Source organism: Lycium barbarum, chromosome 3 (genome assembly GCF_019175385.1).
Source record: "Lycium barbarum isolate Lr01 chromosome 3, ASM1917538v2, whole genome shotgun sequence".
NCBI lineage: Eukaryota > Viridiplantae > Streptophyta > Magnoliopsida > Solanales > Solanaceae > Lycium > Lycium barbarum.
This window is the reverse complement of record NC_083339.1, coordinates 1,627,454-1,649,251: the sequence shown is the minus strand read 5'-3', so window position 1 is coordinate 1,649,251 and position 21,798 is coordinate 1,627,454. Positions and strand designations below refer to the sequence as shown.

At 34.7% G+C, this 21,798-nt stretch overlaps 1 protein-coding gene across 4 annotated transcripts; it reads right to left on the bottom strand.

Moving 5' to 3' along the window:
* Positions 1 to 2,667: 2,667 nt before the first annotated feature.
* LOC132629870 (cell division protein FtsZ homolog 2-2, chloroplastic-like) lies at positions 2,668 to 13,115 on the bottom strand. Of its 4 annotated transcripts, none has more exons than XM_060345269.1 (9): positions 12,817 to 13,115; positions 10,690 to 11,402; positions 9,590 to 9,889; positions 7,928 to 8,018; positions 5,713 to 5,837; positions 5,106 to 5,198; positions 4,061 to 4,126; positions 3,827 to 3,958; positions 2,668 to 2,969 (listed from the first exon to the last, which is right to left on the bottom strand). In XM_060345269.1, the coding sequence occupies exons 2-8, from the start codon at positions 11,290 to 11,292 to the stop codon at positions 3,827 to 3,829; spliced, it is 1,410 nt and encodes a 469-aa protein (XP_060201252.1). In that variant the 5' UTR covers positions 11,293 to 11,402; positions 12,817 to 13,115; the 3' UTR covers positions 2,668 to 2,969. The 4 variants fall into 4 exon arrangements, with proteins under 4 accessions (XP_060201252.1, XP_060201251.1, XP_060201250.1 ...); XM_060345268.1 differs by having other exon boundaries at positions 2,668 to 2,964; XM_060345267.1 differs by lacking the exon at positions 2,668 to 2,969 and adding an exon at positions 3,436 to 3,723.
* Positions 13,116 to 21,798: the final 8,683 nt, after the last annotated feature.

Sequence of the window (21,798 nt, the reverse complement as noted above, 5' to 3'; positions counted from 1 at the left end):
GATGACTCCACTTCAAGAACTCAAACACGAGACTTCTGATTAAGGATGAAGGTCGATATATGCCACCCACCACAATCTTGGTTAGTTACACATCTACTTTTGACTACAAATTTAAATTAGTCTCCATTATCCTTGGCAGGAATTATGTTAGTGCCAAACGGGTATGTCGAAAATATAAATAACCCCATGATATAACGAGTAATGAAATTAAGATATTTCGTATGGCAGAGCCATCGAGTGGTACTTTCAATCATTATCCCTATCATGTATAATTAAACATAAAGAAGTAATTAGATTTTGGTAATGTTAACTACATATGTGAATGAGTCAAATGAAGATTAATAGACTTTGCATTACTAAATTCCTTTTCTTTCCTCTTTTATTTTTGGATTTGTACCAAGAAATCAATTTCTTTATTTGCTTTGTTTTTCTGAGGGTCACCACTTTTCTTTGTCAAGTAATTGCATTCCGACGCATCCCACATGGGCTGTCCACAATTGTGGGCCTATTGTCAATGTGTCACATCAAATATTCATTTTTTGCGCGGATTGTCCTTCTTTTGCAGTGGTCTTTGATTTTTGGCCCTCAAATTGCTGTTTTTTTTTTTTTTTTGCGCTTCGCTTAAAAAGGTGACCGAAAATACCGTAAGATTCTGAGTTCGAACCCTAGTTCAATCAAAAACAAAATCGTAAGATAAGGCATTTGCAAAAAGTCTGCCATCTTCGGCATAGGTTTTATGTAACTTCGCCCGAATAGGCATAGGTAGGAGTGGACATAGTATGGTAGATACCGATTACCATACCGAAATCGAAATTTCTTACACCGCAGTTTCGGTATTATGGTATTTGGTATGCATTTTAAAAAAGTTTGGTATTCGGTATTCATAAAGAAAATACTGAAGTACCGAATACCATACCGAAGTATATGATTACATATACAATTCATATATCTTAGTATTATAATACTAACAAATATATAAACTAGTATTATTTGAAAACTAATTATCTAAACTTTGGAACTGTGTCAACTCTATCTTCATTTAAATATCTTTTTTGTGTAATTGATTTACGAATGAGATTGTTTGTATTTTTTTTTTAATATATTTGCATGTGTAAGGTGTTAGTACAATATAATTGAGACGTTTTTTTTAGTAGCCGAAGTCATAATTCTCTACGATATGAGTATATGTAAGTCAAAGCTGAACAAACTATGGTATCGATTTACCGTACCGCAAAATATCAAAACCGAACTTAAAAATACCGAATTAATTTAGTATGGTAATGATATAGTATTTTTAGAAACCGAAAACCGAAATTACCATACCAAACTTTCAGATACCGTACCCTGCACACCCCTAAGCATAGGTTCATAGAAACTTATGTCTTGCGAAAATATTATTATTTTTTATTCTATTAAATTTCGAACCCAAAACCTCAAAATATTTTCGACCATCATTATAAGCGAAAGACAAAAATTAGAGACCATCAAATGGAGAGGCAAAAAATACAGACCAGTCTGTATGAATGAAGGACAATCGTGCAAATTGACCTCAAATATTTATAATTTTCTAGAATTTACACAAATAAGAATAAGTTTGTCTTGTCATGTCAAAGCCAGTTGTGGAAATTTAAAAGACAAGTATAAATTCTTTTTCATTTTTCTTTTCAATTTAGTAGAAGTGTAAGTTTTGTTCACTAGATTAGTGATATAGAGAAGAGAATATATAGTCTGCTAGAGTCATTCAATATTTGAAATTTTATTCTTTAAATAAGATCTCAATTCAAGTGACAATTCAGTAGATATCTTACGAATAGAATTGAATAGATACCTTGGATACATGAAAAATTCTCCAAAAGATTCTCTATCATCTCTTTGTTTTCCATGCAATTAGTCAATGTTATAGTGTCATAGGATAAAACAGATTGTTAGTTCTTTATTTATTCTAACCTAATTGCTCTTTAGACTCCGAAAAAAGTCATTTCGTAAAGAAAACATGACCAATTAACCAACAACAAAAACACTTTTTCTATAACGTATGTTTCTTTTCAATTTAGTAGAAGTCCAATTTTTGTCCACTTGTTATTGATATCATTACATAATCAAGTTACTTACATTAACATAGCCAGTAAAATCTCACAAGTGGGACCTGCAGAAGATGGTGTATACAAAGTCTTACCCTTGTGAAGTTAGAGATGTTGTTTTCAATAAACCTCGGCTCAAGTAAAAAATATATCAAAAATTAAATATTTAAAGCAAATACAGTAGTGGAGAAACCACATAATCAAGTTATTAAAAGAGTTAAAAGTTATTAAGTCTAGATTAGTGATATAGAGAAGAGAATATATATATATATATATATATATATATATATATATATATATATATATATATATATATATATATATACTGCAGTCATTCAAATATTTGATATCTTTTTCTTTGAATAAGACCTGAATACCAGCTTTCATCAGGTATATTGCAACTAGAATCGAATAGATAACTTGGATACTGATAAAATTCTCCAAAGATTCTAAACATCTCTTCTTTATGTTATAGTATCAAAAGATTGTTAGAGATGCATTTTTTGTCAACCTACTCGTTCTTTTCTACTTTACAAAAAAAAAAAAAAAAAAAAAAAAGGTCATTTGACGAAGAAAATGTGATCAATTAATCAACCAACAAAATCACTTTCTTCTAATACTTGATTTTCTCAATAACCAGTAGCAAGATCCTGCAACAAACTAAATAACTTGTTTTAAAATTACATATCCAAGTGTCGCAAATAGAATCTTTTTGTTGCATGTAAAGTCTTCTTCTCGATGAGATTGATATTGATGATAGTGACAGTATTCATAAACATTCATCTCCTTGAATGAAACTAGACTGCAAACTAGGGTGAATGAGCTAACAATGGATATGATGCCAACAACAAGCGGATTTTGAATCACCATCTGAGTCGACGATCTATTCTAAGTAAGAAGAGATAGTAGATTTGTCAGAAGAGCCTTGCGAATATCTGGTCTTATATTTTATAAACAGGGCTCCGCTATATCGTTTGCTAATCATTCCATGTTATAATATGCAACGTCAAGCCATTCCTCTTTCTAGATCCGAAAAATGCATTGTTGGAACTGGATTGGACAACAATCAACTCTATCTTTGGGGGCTCTTGCTATAGCCAAACACGAGCGAGGGTCGTTCATACCAATACTGACACTATTAATTTCGCTTAAAAAGAAAAAATGGTTTAAATTTAGATACTCATCTTGAGATCTTTCATTTGCAGTAGTGAACAAAACAGTCGCCCAAATCCATTTCTGTAGCATGTCAGTTACATCAGTATCTCAACATGCCATTTGTGCAAAAGAGAGTGCTTATAAAAAAAAAGGGCAAATACTTACCCGCACTCGATATTTACGCCAAGCTAAAGAACAATTTCAAAACTGATCCTAAATCACATATATATGCACAAGTTCCACTCCGGATATCTACGTTACAGCAACACTTTACAGATCACAAGGTAAACCATACTGATTGTGCTTCTAGTATCTATTTCTGATATGTATCTCCAGCTTATTACACTCAATAGCAAACTATGTATAGGCACTATTAGCAGAAAAAACAGAACAAATATCTATGAACTAACTACATTATTATTAAGGAAAATGAGATGGACAAAGCTTTCCACAAGATAAACTCGATATTTGATGCACAACGGAGATCCTGTACGTATAATGCATGCATATCACTTTGAAAGGTAGAGATGGAACTGTGGAGAACAAGAAAAAGGGGAAGTACTATACATACAGGAAAAACAAGGACTAACTTAAGCTCTTGGAAAGCGCGATCGCCCTTTTTTCCTGAGGAACTCAGGGATCTCTACTGAACCACCTTCCAAGAAGGACGCAGGTCGTCTGTTAGTTCCAAGTGAAGCGTCTCCCTGTGTTAGTTGGTTCCCCTATAGTCAAACACCATGGGATGTATATTACAAGATGACCAACACTAACAGGTTTTTCACATGTAGCATACGTGTGAAGGGAGAGGTGGAAAAGAGGAATACCTGGAGAGGTCTCCCATCACCTTCTTCTTGGCGCTTAAAACCAGTGGCAATTAGGGTTATGCTGACCTGTATCACGTGGCTAACGATGAGATCGACCATGAAGCAAAATTTTAATTCGTCGGAATTCAGGAGAAATGACAGCTTTAAATTAGTAGTTAAAAAGTACCAAAACAACTAATCTTCTATGTCTCAAATCTCAATACCGTTGAGACAAATTAGAGATCTCTACAACTAGAAGTTCTCTAAATCTCATCTTATCCCTACACTAATATACAAGCCTCGAACCATAAAAAGGCACTTGGCAAGCATCAAGACTAATGCAATTGTAACAACAACTAAGCCTTAGGGTATGTTTGGTACAAATGAAAATGTTTCCTCGTTGATTCTTACTTATTTTGTGGTGTTTGGTAAGTAAGCAAAAATATATGTCTCAAAAGCATTTGTATAATTTGGACAAGCACTATGGGGGACGGTGGTGGGGTAGGGGTGTGGGGTGGTGGTGGGATGTGTTGGAGGGTGGGAAGGAGACAATCAATGTGGAGTGACAGTATGGAACTTGCTTTTCTACTTCCACTAGGGAAGTCATTTTTCTTATTTTTAAGGAACTTGTTTTCCTAGAGAAAATGTTTTCCAAAAATTTAACCAACCAAACATGGGAAAACTGGATCCATACCAAACACACCCTTAATCCTAACTAGTTCATTTTGCATATATGGATCCTTTACTTTCACTGTACTCTGTTCTTTGTTAACATTTGCCTTCTCCGACATTCATCTAGTGGATATCCAACTATTTACTGACATAAAATACTGCTTGTCTCACAACTGTTTTATAGAGCTTTCCCTTCACCTTATTAGGTACTTTCATAAGCATAGTAGTCCCATTATATTCCTCCACTTTAATCATCCTATTATAATTTTGTGCTTGTTCTTCATCTATTATGTCATTCCCCTGGAAGCTTGAGTCTAGATACTCAATGGTTCGCATTTAGGAATCATGTCACCAAAGAAATATTATAATAACCTAGTGAGAGATACTAACGTACCTGTCCACTTGTTGATGGGTCTATCACAGCCCCAAAAATGAGGTTCGCACTTGGATCCACAAGGTCATATATAACCTCTGCTGCAGCATTCACCTAGTACAGTCCAAAGCGGACAGATAAGTCAGAGATTAGGATCGTCCCAGGTATGCCCATGAACAAAAAATACTGAATGCATACAACAAAGGCACTATCATAATAAGAAAACAATAAATTTGCTTCAAACTTGGAGGCAGGAAAGGCTTTGAACTAAATTTATTTGATAACTGTGGTATCCAGGCCAGATTGCGCATACCTCGACTAATTCAACGGATACCTGCAACCTCCCACTAGCAACAGGTACCAGTTAACTCTGTCCACCAAGGCTAGGACATATGGGAAAAAATCACCTAACGTTTTTTGTCTCGGCTGGATTAGAACCTGAGACCTCATGGTTCTCCTCCCACTTCATTGACCACTAGGCCACACCCTTGGGTGTAAAGTAAAAGGCTTTTATTGCATAATCTTTTCTTTAAAAATGTGATATATGTCTGCCTTTTTCAGTCAACAAGAGGTGTATCCTATGGATGATTAACAGGTGTATGTGTAGAGAGAGAGAATAGTTGGGTACCTCAAATAATGTTAGATCACTACCACCAGTTATATTCCATACAATTCCAGTTGCCCTCTCTATACCAATGTCCAGCAAAGGAGATTGAATGGCGTTCAAGGCAGCATCTCTGGCTCTGCTCTTTCCTGTAATATCAACGAACAATATCAATTTTCTTCTAGACTCACTGTCTTGTTAGCAATAGTGTCACTACTAAATACAGCTATTTGGGAGATGCACAAAACCATACATGGACGATATACATATCTGAAATAATGATATAATTTTGCATGCAAACCTGCTGGAACTACAGATGAAATTTCGCTGCATTTTTTTTTAAACATGAAATGTTTTCAAATAGCGAAAATAAGGCAGAACATGCATATCGTTTCTACTTTTCGCAAGAGGAAAAGCCAAAAGTAAGAAAGTGTCGCAAGTAGAGAAGAATAGAGGAGCAGGCCCACTATCCCTCGAATTTCTAACCATGTGCCAGGGGCACTCGGGAATTTCTCGATTATTAAAAAATCCTACATCTATCGGAAGATTGAGAAAAGGGGTAATCGTGCCAATATGATCAATCAATCAATCAATTATACTTAATCAGAAGTAGATGGTTGGCATATGAATCTTCTCTAACTGTTTAGCTCTCTATTCATACTCATTTCATTCCAAATCAATTAATTTGTCTGAGGTTCTCTAAAATTAAAGATTCCTTAATCTCGCACTTGCTTCTATATGGACATACAAGTCTCTGATCTGAATAAGAAGACTCTTAACAAATGCTGCCTAGTATAAAATAACAAAAATGCCTTAGTCCTAAGACCTAATTAGTTAGTATCGCCTATATGGTTCCTTTACCTGCATTCTATTTTGTTCTTGCCCCTCTGCGATGCGATAAATTCTAATTGTATCCAATTTTGTATGACCATATATCCCTTTTTTTTTTTTTTTTTTTTTTTGATCAGGTAAAAGTTTTCATTAACAATAACAAGCCAACTTGGCTGTATACAAGTAGTATAAAAAAAATGGAGAAACCTACAAAATATGGTTCTCTCCAAAAGACACCCAATCTTCTATACAAATAGGAACTACATTAGTGCACCAAAAGAAAATAAGGGATCGGGGGCTATTCCTCAAATGAGCAAAGGTCATCTCCACCCTTTCAAAAGCTTTCCTATTTCTCTCCTTCCAAATGACCCACATTAAAGCAAGAGAAGTAATATCCCAAGCCTAGAGTCTTCTTCTCCTCGCTCCACTCTTCCAGCTGAACATCAACTCCTTCACGGATCTTGGCATAACCCAAAAAACGTCAAACCATCTAAATATATCCTCCCATAACCTCGTGGCTAATTTGCAATGTAACAAAACATGGTCCACATCCTCACCTGACCATAGATCTATCTTAACATTTGCATTTCATGACATTTATCTTGAGGATATGTTGGGCATTTGAGAACCAACATCACCTCCCAGATACCATTATTAGTCTTACAAACCGTTCTATAAAGTACATCTTTCACTTTCTTACATTTTTATTCTATAGTATTCCCAAGCACCACCTATCTCAAACATCATATTTTAATTTTGTGTCAAAATCTTCATCCATCATTGTCATTTCTCCTGAATGGCTGAGCCTAAATTATCTGCACATAGGCAAGGCACCACAATCCTCATTAATTCCACTCTTCTTGTTCTTGTGGGGGGTAAACTTCCAGTTTATTATTCCTTTCTACTTCTATTTAATCTAACACCTTTACTCTCTAAGGCCTTCTCCATAATCTTGGTTAACTTCCTCATTAGTTTCGTTAATTAACATAGTGTCATTGCAAATAGCATGGACAACAGAAACTTATCGTTTATTCTACTGGTTCCCTCATCCACAATTAGGACAAAACTCATCTGCATGGTTATGGAAACTCATTTGTATCTCTTTCACTGTTTTCACACTTTTGACCACCTTTTCCAAAGTATCACTTAAGGCAATAATATATTTGATATGTATATATTTCCTCTCAAGCTTTCCACCAAATTTTTTGGTTAAATATCTTGTGAGGTTTTAAGGGCACAAATAATGATCTAGTCGTGTAGGCTGTCTGTGTGTCATATTAGCCCACATCATCAAATCACACAGAGGTGACTTTAAATTACGTGAAATTATGAATTAAAAGGAAACCAACAAAGAGACATGGCTTAGTGCTAACAAGTAACAACTATCAAAATAGGTTTGTGAACTTACCGGTAGCAGTTCCTATTCCCATTAAAGAGGAACCAGCATTTGCCATAATAGCACGCACGTCAGCAAAATCCACGTTTACTAGCCCAGGAATCTGTAATTCATGCAGATACGTTAATGAATAAATAAATACAAGCCTTTGCATTCACCCACTTACTAATAACAAGGTCAGAAATACCCGAAAGAGAAAAGGACAACTATCATATGTGGCCCAGGTTTCATCAAATGACACCCCCTTAAAGTTATATTTCACATTACAGAGGGCCTTAGTTTTATCAGCTAACTTGTGTAACTTGAGAAAATTTTAATATGCAACTCTATTGGTACTCGAACTCCAAAAATGCTGCCGCACCCGTGTTGGATTCCCCAGAAATGCACTACTTTTGGAGGATCCAACACGCATCCGACAACATTTGTGGAGAGTCCGAGCAACATAGAAGACAATTCAGAAAATGATGATGTGAAAATGGCAGAAGTTTGAAAAACCATTAAAGGAAATGCAAATACATGAATAATGGACAAGTTAAACATTGAATTCCCAAGGCCACCAGCACCACAAAAATGATAAACTTTGCCTATCAAGTCTTACTGTAGTTAAGGACCAGTTTGTCCAAAGGAAGGAATTAAGCATTCCTAAATCAATTATAGTTTTTTTTTATAGCCACGAAATCCCCGAGAGCTAAAGGCGCAAGGTACGAAATTCGGTGGCCATGGGCCCGCCTCTCTACCCTTCTCGCCTTAAGTATCAGTGTTTTGTTTGTGGCAAGGTTCGAACCCGTGACGTATGCCTAACCTAGGGGTGTCAAATGAGAGGTTGCGTACTTGCATTGAATTTGGGCGGATTAAAATGGGCTAAGTTAATAAATAGGCGGGTCGATAAACTGCCCAAAGGTTACTTGGAATGAAATGGGCTGGGTCATAGTGGGTTAAACAATGGGCTATAGCCCAACTCTTACCAATTTTTAATTTATTTATTTGTTTTCTTGTGAATTTTTTAGTCACCTTATAAAACTTTTTTTCTATATTATTGCTATATAACATATCAAACAAAAAAAGTCTTTGTTGAAATATTTTGTTAAGGATTCTCAATCTCATAGATCAATTTGGGCAACATAGCAGCCCAACTATTAAATGGGCTGAATGGGGTGGGTCAGAGTGGGCCGAGTTAATAAATAGGTGGGCTAATTTTGCCAAATCTAGCCTAAAGCACACATCACACGCTACGTTCTTACCACTAGACCAGAGCCCCGGTAGCAAATCAATTTTAGGGCATTATCACATCTAGTTTGTGACTACGACATAGTTGATTGTACGATTGATCGAAATCAATTCTAGGGCATCCATTAGGCCAATCAACGATGGACAGCATGTGAAGAGCATCATATATTAGAAGGCGAAATAATTTAGCAGCGCAACAAGAAGAAAAGGTGATGAATATATATGTTTTTTTGATAGGTAAATAAAGTTTTACTACTGATAGTAAATAGCTCAAAAACACAGAAATTATATACAGATCAGGCTAAGCTTGTAGATGACTTAGATATGCATATAAAAGTAGGATCCCAGATTTAAAGCATAATTAGGAAAACAATTATTTTGAATCGTTGGCACTACACAAGCAGAAAACAGAAAATGAAAGATAAAGACTGTGAACAACATACATACCGTAATTATATCAGAAATACCACGAACTCCCTGTCGAAGAATATCATCAGCCAGGTTAAAAGCTTCAGTCACTGGGGTCGATGGAGAAACAGCTGTCAATAATTTGTCATTTGGAATGACAATTAGAGTATCGACATTTTCTCTTAAAGCTGCAATTCCTTCTTGAGCTTGAACTGCTCTTCTTCGTCCCTCAAAAGAAAAGGGGGTAGTAACAATTCCGACAGTTAAGATACCCATTGCTTTGGCAGTTCCTGCAATTATAGGAGCCGCACCAGTCCCTGTTCCTCCACCCATTCCAGCCTGTACATAACATGTTGGACCCACATGTGAGGAAGAAACAAAAGTGGGAGAATAAAACCTTCTAAAGATATCTGAAGTTTAACACAACAACATGTAATCATTCAACATTTAGCTTTACAGTGCTTCCAGACAGATATATCCTTAGTCTTGAATGACATTTAATACGATATCTAGGGGGCAGGACTCCTTCTCAAGGGTGGTACATAGGGCTGGCAAAATGGTTTTAAAAAAACAAGTAATCATCCAATTCGACCTATTAGACATGGGTTGGATAAATGACCATTTAAAAATGGATCAAATATGGATATTACCCATATTATCCACTAAAAAAATGGATACCCAGATAGATAATATGGATATCACGATAAAAAAGAATGAAGTAAAATTTCATATAGGCACCCAACTACCCAAGGGTGTGCCCTAATGGTCAGTGAAGTGGGAGGAGAACCATGAGGTCTCAGATTCAAATCCGCTGGTTCAAATCCCAGCAGAGACAAAAAAAAAACTAGGTGATTTCTTCCATCTATCTAAGCCTTGGTGCCTAGTACCTATTGCTGGTGGGAGGTAGAAGGTATTCCGTGGAATTAGTCGAGGTGCGCGCAAGCTGACCCGGACACCACGGTTATAAAAAAATATAGTAGACAAAATCTAAATTTCTGAAAAACTGACAAATGAGAGGGAAAAAGAAATAACGGAAAGAAGTATTACTTTTACTGATCAAAAAGAGTAAACAAAATTTCATATAACTCCAAACTTCTTTTCCAATAAAGTAATTGGGCTAAACCATAGGGTGAACTTACAGTCACAAAAACCATGTCTGAGCCATAAACCGCTTCCTCAATGGCCTGCTTGCTCTCATTGGCAGCGTTCATCCCTATATCCGGATTACCACCGGCACCAAGTCCTCTTGTGAGTTCTTGACCTATTGGCAGTCGATGCTCGGACATTACAGGCGACATCCTCATTGCTTGAATATCAGTGTTCACAATCCAAAACTCGACACCCTTCATAGAGCTTTCAATCATGCGATTAACTGCATTCGATCCACCACCTCCTACACCAACCACCTTGATTTTGGCCTCATTAGAATTATTCGAGCTTGACGTATCCCTCAAGCTCTCACTGACATTTCCACTCAAGCTTTCTTCACCTCTAAGCATAGAAATTTCAGGATGTAGATTTAGAAAGGAGCCTTTATTTTGATATTGGTTGACACTATGGTGGGGATTGGCTGAACATTTGAATTGAGGCAAACTCGAGGTACTCTTTTGGTTAACGCCCAAATATCCAATCTTCTCATCTTGGATTTTTAAGGGGCAAAGTCTACCACCAAGAACAGTCAATACCCCACGTGACCGTCGTGTATCAGGAGGCATAAACACAGCAGATGTACAAGTAGCCATAACAGCAAAATCCCACACTCAACTCAAACTAATCAGATTAATCCAGAACAAAATATAACCAACCACCAAGATAATATCTGAAATTTCAGTCCAATCTTTTCTTTCAGCCCCTGCCAATTAATAAAACAGGCAAAAAGCAGCACATATTTAAGGAAGCTTGTAAAGGGTAGTTATTAAAGGGGTTTCAATCCTCAATAATCTAAATGGGCTAACATATGAATTACCAAACTCCAAAAACTATGCAACATTTTTCAGATTTAGCGAGTATAATACGGCATAAATTAACACAGCTCAAATAGCAGCAAAGCAGCAAACATAAACAAGAAGAAAATGCAATAGAAGGAAAGAAAAAACACAATCTTTAGCATTACACAAATCCACAAAGAAAACAACCCCATAAAAATAAAGAACCTCACAATTGTATATATTGAGAAGATGCAATAGCAGGAAACAAAAAAAATACGTTCTTTATTAAGTAGCATTACACAAACCCACAAAGGAAACAATCCCATAAGAATAAAGAACCTCACAATATGCAATAGCAGGAAGAAAAAGATATCTTTATCAAGTAGCATAACACAAACCCACAAAGAAAACAACCCCATAAGAATAAAGAACCTCAGACTTGTATAGATTGAGAAAATGCAATAGCAATAAGAAAAAATTACAATTCTTTATTAAGTAGAATTACAAAAACCCACTAAGAAAACAACCCCATAAGAATAAAGAACCTCACAATTGTATAAATTGTATTAAGATTCTCAAAACAATGGTAACCCTAACACTTCATCAAGAAACTGTGAAAAACTAACACAATACAGAGAGAGAGAGAGAAAGAAAGAATATCACCTGAAATTGATAAAAATTGTTGTGGGATTATTGAAAACAACCCCATAAGAATAAAGAACCTCACAATTGTATTAAAGGGGTAGTCCGGTGCACAAAGTTTCCCCTGTTAGCAGGGTCCGGGGAAGAGCCGCACCCAAGGGTGTGATGTAGACAATCTACCCTAATGCAAGCATTAGTGACTACTTCCACGGCTCGATCCCGTGACCTATAGGTCACACGGAAACAACTTTACCGTTGCTCCAATTGTATATATTGAGAAAATGCAATAGCAGGAAGAACAAAAAACTGCAATCTTTATTAAGTAGCATTACACAAACCCACAAAGATAACTCAACAACCCCATAAGAATAAAGAACCTCACAATTGTATAAGCAATAGCAGGAAGAAAAAGACAATCTTTATCAAGTAGCACTACACAAACCCACCAAGAAAACAACTATTAAAAAAAAACACATAAGAATAAAGAACCTGACAGTGACAATTGTATAGATTGAGCAATATCAGGAAACAAAAAATACAATCTTTATTAAGTAGCATTACATAATCCCACTAATAAAACAACCCCATAAGAATAAAGAACCTCAAAATTGTATAAATTGTATCAAGATTCTCAAACCAATAGTAAACCTAACACTTCACCTACAAACTGTGAACAGAATAGACAGAGAAATTCACCTGAAACTCAAGAGAGAGAAGCCTCTAAAAGGTATTGTGAGATTATTGGAAAAATTTATTGAAAAAGATGAGTTTTTGGCTAGTGGCTGAACTCACACAGTAGAGTAGTAGAATAGGACCAAAGAGAAGTGTTGGCAATTTCCCTTTTGCATGTTTTTTGTTAGTTTCTGGGGGAACAACAGGTGAAGGTTTTGAGCCTTAGCCCATTTGGAGAAAATATCTTTGCACTTTCTACCAAAACTATTGCTCTCATTCACATGAATGGCTCAAAGAGAATCATCCCAACTTTCTCTCTTTTTTCCTTTTTGTTAATATTCAATCTTTTTTTTTTTTTTTTTTTTGGTTTCCGGATCGTGTCCTATATCTGCATTGGAGTTACACTAAACAGTTTCAGCAACGACCTTCGAAATCAAAACTTGAATTTAATTTTGATGTGATTTGAAAGATTATTATTTCATTTATCTAAACATTAACGTGAGAATTATCAAATATATGTGTTGGTGGAAGATAAATTTATCGAGTAAATTAGTCAAATACATGCAAGCTGCTCTGGACAACATCATTATCTTTTAAATTAAAAAAGGAAGGTGGGGGGGGGGGGGGTAGTCTAGTTTTTTTCTTTGAGGTATTTTCCTTCTTCATCTAGACTCAAATAATTGTCATAGTGGAGTCACATAGAAAAACGAAAGATTTAACTTTACCCTTAAACTATTAAATTGGTTTACACAATCCTCTAAAATAATTGTAGCATACCTGAACAGTTGAAAAGGTCCAAATATATTTTTACGTGCTGAAATATTTGGTTTGCATTCTATATAATTGGCCTTTTTACTAGTTTGTCTCCTTTCTTTAGGTGGAATTTGTTAATTAAAAAAAAGACAGTTTGGTGCACTAAGCTTTCGCTCTGCGTCCGAGAAAGGGTTCGACCATAAGGGTCTATTGTACGCAGTCTTACCTTCCATTTTTTAAAGAGGCTGTTTTCACGGCTCGAACTTGTGACCTTCTGATCATATGGCAGCTACTTCATTAATCATAACAATAGAGATAGGTTTGGGGGGAAATATAATGACTTTAAAATATATATATATATATATATATATATTGAAATAATTCAATTTACCAAAACAATTAACATTTGGAATTGAAAAAATTAGCTAACATATGATACCCCTTTGCCTAAAAGAAAGATGGTGAACATGTTAAGATACAAACATTTGTGTCATGCTTCTGATTGTTACTTTAGTAGGCATTTTCATTTTCTGTGTGGGAGCATGTTTTGCCAATCATCTATAAAAGAATACTTATTTATTTGGTATAATTTTATATTTATTATATAAATTTTTGATAAAAGATATTCAATTGATCGCCTTTTGATCGTATATGGCTGAATTATTGTTCCAACCTTTATTGGGGTCTTTTCATGTTGAGATTTGTTTTTAGTGGACCATGAAACCTTAGATGTTTTGGTTCTTTCGTTTACACTAAAAAAAATGCGGAGACATTATTTCTTGTCTTTTTTGTTTTCTGTTTTTTTATTAGGTGTTCAGTGTTTATATTAATGTTCATATTAAATTTGAATTCACATTAAAAAGTCCCATATTTCACACTTAATATTCAAATTCAAAACCTCTGATTAAGAATAAATGAGTACTTATCATTCCACCACAATTCTTATTAGCACCATTTCTCGTTTTGATAGAAGAAAAATGTTCTTGTAATCCAACTAATGCGATTCATCCAAAGAAAGTACTTGAAAACTTTATTTTTCAAGTTTCAGGAAGAAAAGGTTCGAAACGAAATATTGTTATGATTTAAATCGAAAGTTTATGAGCCGGAGAATTTTAATAGCTCAGTCAGTTGTTATCTGAACTTTTATTTTGTTGATGAAGATTCAATTTCCTACTTTGTAATCTCTTCCCATTTTCCTTTTCAGAAAAAAAAAACATGGGTTCTTACACGAAGCCTCTTTATTGGTAAATTAATAAAGAAAAGAGATCATTAATGGTTGTTTTGACGTATAATTAATCGAATCAGCTGCATAGTGTGCTTTCACATGGGAAGTGCAGGGGCGCGACCAATAATATTACTTTTATGTAGTTTATTAATAATAATTTTACTGATTAACTTGATTGTAACATATTATATATTAGGGAGGTCCCAAGTTTGAAATCGCCTGCATGATTTTTTGGTCGAGCTCGTCTCACGGGGTTTGTCTAGTGCGGTTTACCTCTTCATTGTGATTTATGGGCTATTATTGCAACGGAGCGGGATTTACCCAAAGCGCACCCGAAAGATTGCGGCTGCGGTTCCCTAGTTTACAAAAAAAAAAAATTGCTAAAATACCCTCAATAATTGTAAATATTAGATCTATCAACAATTACAAAAAAATAAAAACTTAGGACAACTTCATTTTTTCGATTTATCACCAATTATGCATTGTAACTATTTTAGCCTATTAAAATCATGCAACTCCTTAGGAAATTAATAAAAAATAAAATGGTCAACAAAATTAGGATAGCATAAAATGAACGCAATGTCTTAGCATAAAATGAAAGCAGTGTCTTAGCATAAAATGAACGCATACTTACTTTCATAAAACACATCAAATCTCAAAAAAGTAAAATCAGATGCCACACTTGTAATAATAGCATTTAGAGAGTAAAATCAGAAAGTTAATAAAAGAAATTTTCTTTTTCTCTTATTTAATTTCAGTAATGTAATATAACTAGGAGTATATCTTATGAATGAACATAGAAATATTTGACCAGTGGTAAGAGAATCATAAGATATTTAAGATTTTCATTGTAAACAATTTTCCTATATGAAATAAATCACATTGAAAGAATAATAAAGGACATAATATTTTGACTTCTAAAGAGAAAAACCCCGTTAATGGCGTACATCAAATGTCATATTCCGTCTTATGTCTTAAATCTTCTCTTTTACTTCTTTCCCTTTTTTTTTCTTGCAAAATCACATAAAGAAGCAAATTAGAGGGCAATAATTTAAAAAAAAATCGACATAATTTCCAAATAAGATGTACTGAAAAGAAAATATTGCTAAACTCATTCTCTATAATATATTTAACTTACAATTTTCTTAATAAATTTGACCTGTTATATAGGATTTTTACTTATTTTAGATTACAGCTATTAATGCTATTAAATAAAATTATACTTATACCAGAAATATCTACACTTTATTTGCTATAAATCAACTCATTGATGGCATTCTCTTATAACCATGGCTTCTTCAAGCAAACTTTTCCTTCTCCTCACATTTTTCTTTTCGTCTCTCATCATTCTCTCTTCTCAAACCATATTATCAAAACCGCGAAAAATATCTTCGGATTTACTTGCTAAAGCATGTAATACCGGTGGCGGTGTCAGAGGTTGGGATCCCAACTTATGTCTGAGAATTTTAAAGTCGAGACCCAAAATTATATCTTCAAAAGATCGTGTGAGCTTTGCTCTCAGCATTATGGAAGCGGGAATCGAGAATGCAACAAATACACAAACTTATATGAAGCAAAAGCTCAAGGACACCAAAATTGGTAAAGGTTTAAAATTAGCGCTAAAAGAGTGTGTTAATTGCTTTCAAGCTGGAATGGGGTCATTGAGAAGTGCACATGATGAAATTAAAGACGACAAGGAATACGAGACAGCGGATTATGATCTTGCTGTGGTTGATGAGCAAGTGTATCGTTGTGATTATTTTTTAACAAAATACAAGGTTAAAGAACCAGTAGTTTCAATTGGGATGAAATATGTGACATACTTTAGTCATCCAGCATTAAATATTGTGAGGGATCTTGAATCTACACTGTCAAATTTTTGAACTATTTAGATGTATGGTTATCAAAGTATTAAGTAATTTAATTTCTTTGCTTAAAATTTGTCTTTTTTCTTTCTTATTTTTATCTTTAGTAGAAGATCATAATACTATATATATTGAATTTTCTTAAAAAAAAATTTAGTATAATCATTCGGCAATAGAAATTTATTGGCCCGATTAATTCGGATTCGCATGCGCTTCAAAGTATTGAGTTCTATGTTTGATTTTTTTTCTTCTTAATTTTCATTTTAGAAGTTAATCCTACGTACTTATATATGATCCTCTATTCGAAACTCATTGGCATCTTTGTAGAAATTTTTGAGTGGATAGCATTTTAATGAAATTAATACTTTGTTATACATCTTAATCATTCAGATCTTAGATCTAAGTGAATGTAAAATAAAAATAAAAACAATCACACTTATTGATATAAATTTGAGATGTCACCCGCATTTTTCTTCTTCATCTAAGGTATTTTCTTATTATTTCTTGTCCCGGCAGAAGATAAATTTTCCTTAGCCCAACTAATGCAGTTCATGTTGGAAATCTTACGGAAAATACTTCATCGCGAACACATGTAGGGACTTTTCTTCATCACGAACACTTGTAGGAACTTCTTTTACACTTGAGGAAAATGCTTGATCACGAACAATTGTAGAGAATTCTTCGTAGCTTGAGGCATGCTAATGGCACTGTCCTTAAGGATATTTCACCCGGTATGGGTGTATCCCCCAGGATTCAACAAGCTCTTCTAGTACAAAACTAGGAGCCAGAATCTAACAAAGATTTTACAAAAATAGAAAACCCAGCATAACATTGAAATTGAGAAGATGAAATTGTATCTCTTAGTTTTTCTATATTTCAGTGAACAAACTTCAGAATTTATAGTCAAAGGAATAGCAAAAATCTGAACGTTTGAAGACTTAAAACGTATCAAAAATAAAAGCCATTGAAGGCCTATTCAATATGATCATATGCCTTTGTCAAAATACTAACATATGACAACAGTAAACATTTCTCATAATAAAAGCTAAGCTATTAAGGCTAATTAAATGTAGTCAGAAACGTTTTGAACAATAAAATATTTGACTGACATTAAAATAAAATAAATATTAAGAAAATAAAGAATATGTTATTTTTGAGATATTAAATAGAAAATATTATTTTTCTAACAGTTCATCCGCAGGAAGGTACTTGATTTTTTATTTTTTTTCTCATTTGATGAGGAAAAGGTATGAATAAAATATTATTATATCTAAATCTAGAGTTTACAGGCTATGACCGAAGCCCAGTCTTAAAAAAAATACAATCTTTATTAAGTAGTATCACTCAGACCCATGATGTGCCGCGAAATTACGAGATATTCGATGCTAATTCCTTAAGCTTTTGTGACTCTTCAAGCACTTTTGTTGTTACTTTTTGTGTATTTATGTCGTTTTGTAGGATAAGATGCCCGGAGAGCATAACGGAGCAAAATAGAGCAAAAATAAAACAATCAGCACTTTCTGGCAGCACATGCTAGCAGCACTTGCTGCAGCATGTTGTGCATGCAGCATCTGCGAGTAGCACTTGCTGCAGCATGTTGTGCCTACGAGTAGCACTTGCTACAGCATGTGCTGCACGCAGGGCATTTTTGTCCACAATTTGTTCCCGTTTTGGAATGTTATAAATACTCTTTTAGGGTTTGTAAAACATTATCTTTGCCCATTCAACACAAGTTTTGGAGACTAGGGTTCCTACACCATACTTGGGGATTGAAGATTTGAAGTTTTGATAAGAAATTTCTTAACCCTTCACTCATTTCTTCAATTCCTTGCTTTGTATTGTATATCTAAGTGTGTAGAATTTTATTCCATAACTTTAATCTTGTTTATGAAAATATTCATTTGCAAAATTGGATGAAACCTCTTGTTATGCTTATGTATTGAATGATCTTTATTGCTATTGAAGTAGTCTTTGTTGTTTTAATTAATCTTGTTCTTTAATGTCTCTTAAGGGATTACCTAACCCTAAGACTCGCCCATTTACTTTGATTGAGCTCGGAAGAGGAAATCTAGGTTGGGAAAGATTAATTAACAAGAATTTGTGTCATTAAACTCATCTAATAACTTGAGCTCGGAAGAGGATAGTTACTTGAGGTTAAATTGATTGTGTCTAATATCACACTCTAAGGCTTGGAAAAGCTTAGAGTGAAATTCATTGATTTGGTTGGAAGACTTTCAATGAGATTTTAGAAATCATTATCTATCAACACAAACCGACTCTTAGTTGTAAAATCATAAAATACATTGGATCGTTACTTGAGAGTTTCTTGTATTCATGTTTGTGACCATTGATCATTTTACTTGCTTTCTAGGTTAGTTTATATTTCCGCATTAGTTATAATTTTTTCAAAAACCAAAATATTATCTATCGTTTGGCTTAGCTTGGTAAGTGAAAGTTCCTTACTTTCTTAATCGCCTAGTATATTGTTCCCTGTGAGATCGACCCCGACTCATAGTTGGATAAATTATATTGCATACGACCATGTACACTTTTTCTTTGAAGAATGAATTTGACCGTTATCAACCCACATAGAAAACAACCCCACAGGAATAAAGAACCTCACTATATGCAATAGCAGGATAATCTTTATCAAGTAGCACTACACAAAACACCCACAAGGAAAACAACCACATAAGAACCTTATAAAAAAAAAACACATAAGAATAAAGAACCTGACAATTGTATAGATTGAGAAAAGTCAATAGCAGGAAGTAAAAAAAAAAAAGGCGATCTTTATTAAGTATCATTACACAACCCCATTGATGTGCCGTGAATTTTGGCACATTTTATGCCTTTGTAACTAGAAATATTGCTTGATTTTAAGTGTTTTTATATTGTTTCTTATGTTATTTTTGTGTTTTATAGGGTTGATTAACTAAGGATCGGAAATGAGAAGTAATGCTGGAAAAACGGACAAATTTGAGCTAAGCGACGGTCCGTAACTCATGTTACGGACCGTAACGGTGTCCGTAACTCATGTTACGGTTCGTACCTTTGAACCGTAACAAGGCCTGAATTTCCAGAAAGTTTCATTGAAACCATCAGTGTTACGGTGAAGTGTTACGGTCCGTAACTCATGTTACGGTCCGTAACATGTCACCGTAACATGAGCTAAATTTCCAGAGAGTTTCAATAAAATCTTCAGTGTTACGGTTTAGTGTTACGGTCCGTAACTCATGACGCTCAAATTACACCTATTAATGGCGTAAAGCGGACGTTGTCAAATATAGTAACCCAACAAGGTTGGGGTCGAATCCCACAGGGAATATGGAGAGAAAAGAGTACTAATCGTATGCGATACCAATCTTTAAATGCTTTAATCCTATTCCGGATAGTTTGAATTGATTGTTGAATAATGTAATTGAATACTTTGACTTAGAATGTAATTAATATGAGAGAGAGACTAAGGTTGTGTTTCCCAATTTGATTAGATATTATGTTTCGGATTTCAATGTGATATACTTCTAATGGTTGTTCTAAGAATATGCACTTGATCTCTTAAAGACTTCTTAATGTTTCCCAACAGTTAAGCAGTATTTCCTCTTTATGATTCTTCCGAATATAAAAGAGTTACAATCGAAGAGCGACCAATAATGCCAATTTAGACTTATTCTTATTCCTAAGTTAGTCTATTAAACGAGGGTTAACGCCTCGAGTCATTGTTATTCAATCTTACCAATATTGACTCTCTTTCCCAAGAAAAGTCAATATAATGGCTTCGGCTAATGCTTGCAATCATTACCCAACGTTACAACACAAAGATAGAATAAATAACAACAACCATTATGCATATATCAATAATAGAAACCCATTCACATAATACCCATCATGGGATTCACAACCTTAGAATTGAAATTAGCTACTCATAATGTTTCTTGACAGAAAAAGCTTAAAGATTAACATAATACACTTACAATACTAATACAAGATGGAATGAGAGTGAAGTTGTTGCCTTAAATGCTCCAATCACTTCAAGATTAAAAATCTAGGGTTTATGCCTCTAAAATAAAATCTGAATAATGAATTAAAACCCTACATTATGTATTTATAGAGCCAAAAATCGCGCCAAGTTTCTGGACAAAAATGCCCTTACGCCGCATTGTTACGGACCGTAACTCAGGTTACGGTCCGTCCTTCATTTCGTTATTTGACCACTTCGACGTTACGGCCACCATGCGACGGACCGTACCCTGTGTTACGGTCCGTCCTTCTGAAGCGTAAGTGGTGACAATTACTTGGCAACTCTCTGGAATTTTGGATGATGTTACGGTGAAGGGTTACGGACCGTAACATGAGTTACGGACCGTAACACTAAACCGTAACACTGAAGATTTTATTGAAACTCTCTGGAAATTTAGCTCATGTTACGGTGACATGTTACGGACCGTAACATGAGTTACGGACCGTAACACTAAACCGTAACACTGAAGATTTTATTGAAACTCTCTGGAAATTTAGCTCATGTTACGGTGACATGTTACGGACCGTAACACTTCACCGTAACACTGATGGTTTCAATGAAACTTTCTGGAAATTCAGGCCTTGTTACGGTTCAAAGGTACGAACCGTAACATGAGTTACGGACACCGTTACGGTCCGTAACATGAGTTACGGACCGTCGCTTAGCTCAAATTTGTCCGTTTTTCCAGCATTACTTCTCATTTCCGATCCTTAGTTAATCAACCCTATAAAACACAAAAATAACATAAGAAACAATATAAAAACACTTAAAATCAAGCAATATTTCTAGTTACAAAGGCATAAAATGTGCCAAAATTCACGGCACATCAACACCCCCAACTTAAGCTTTTGCTTGTCCTCAAGCAACTACAACAATACTCACTACTAACACACGACATCTTAGCAAAATAAGAATGACTACGGTGGTTTTGGCATGTGTTCCTAGCACGGACTCTTCAATTCAAGAAAAATATTTAGGCTCTTATCCATCTCCTATTTGTGACACAAGATGCACATTTCGGAAAAATGTCAATTCACTATGCAACCTCAATTAATGACATAATCATAGTACGGGGGCCTCTATGCACATGAATTTCAACTTCCGGAAAGCCAGTTACTTTGAAACCTACAATCCTTATGCCC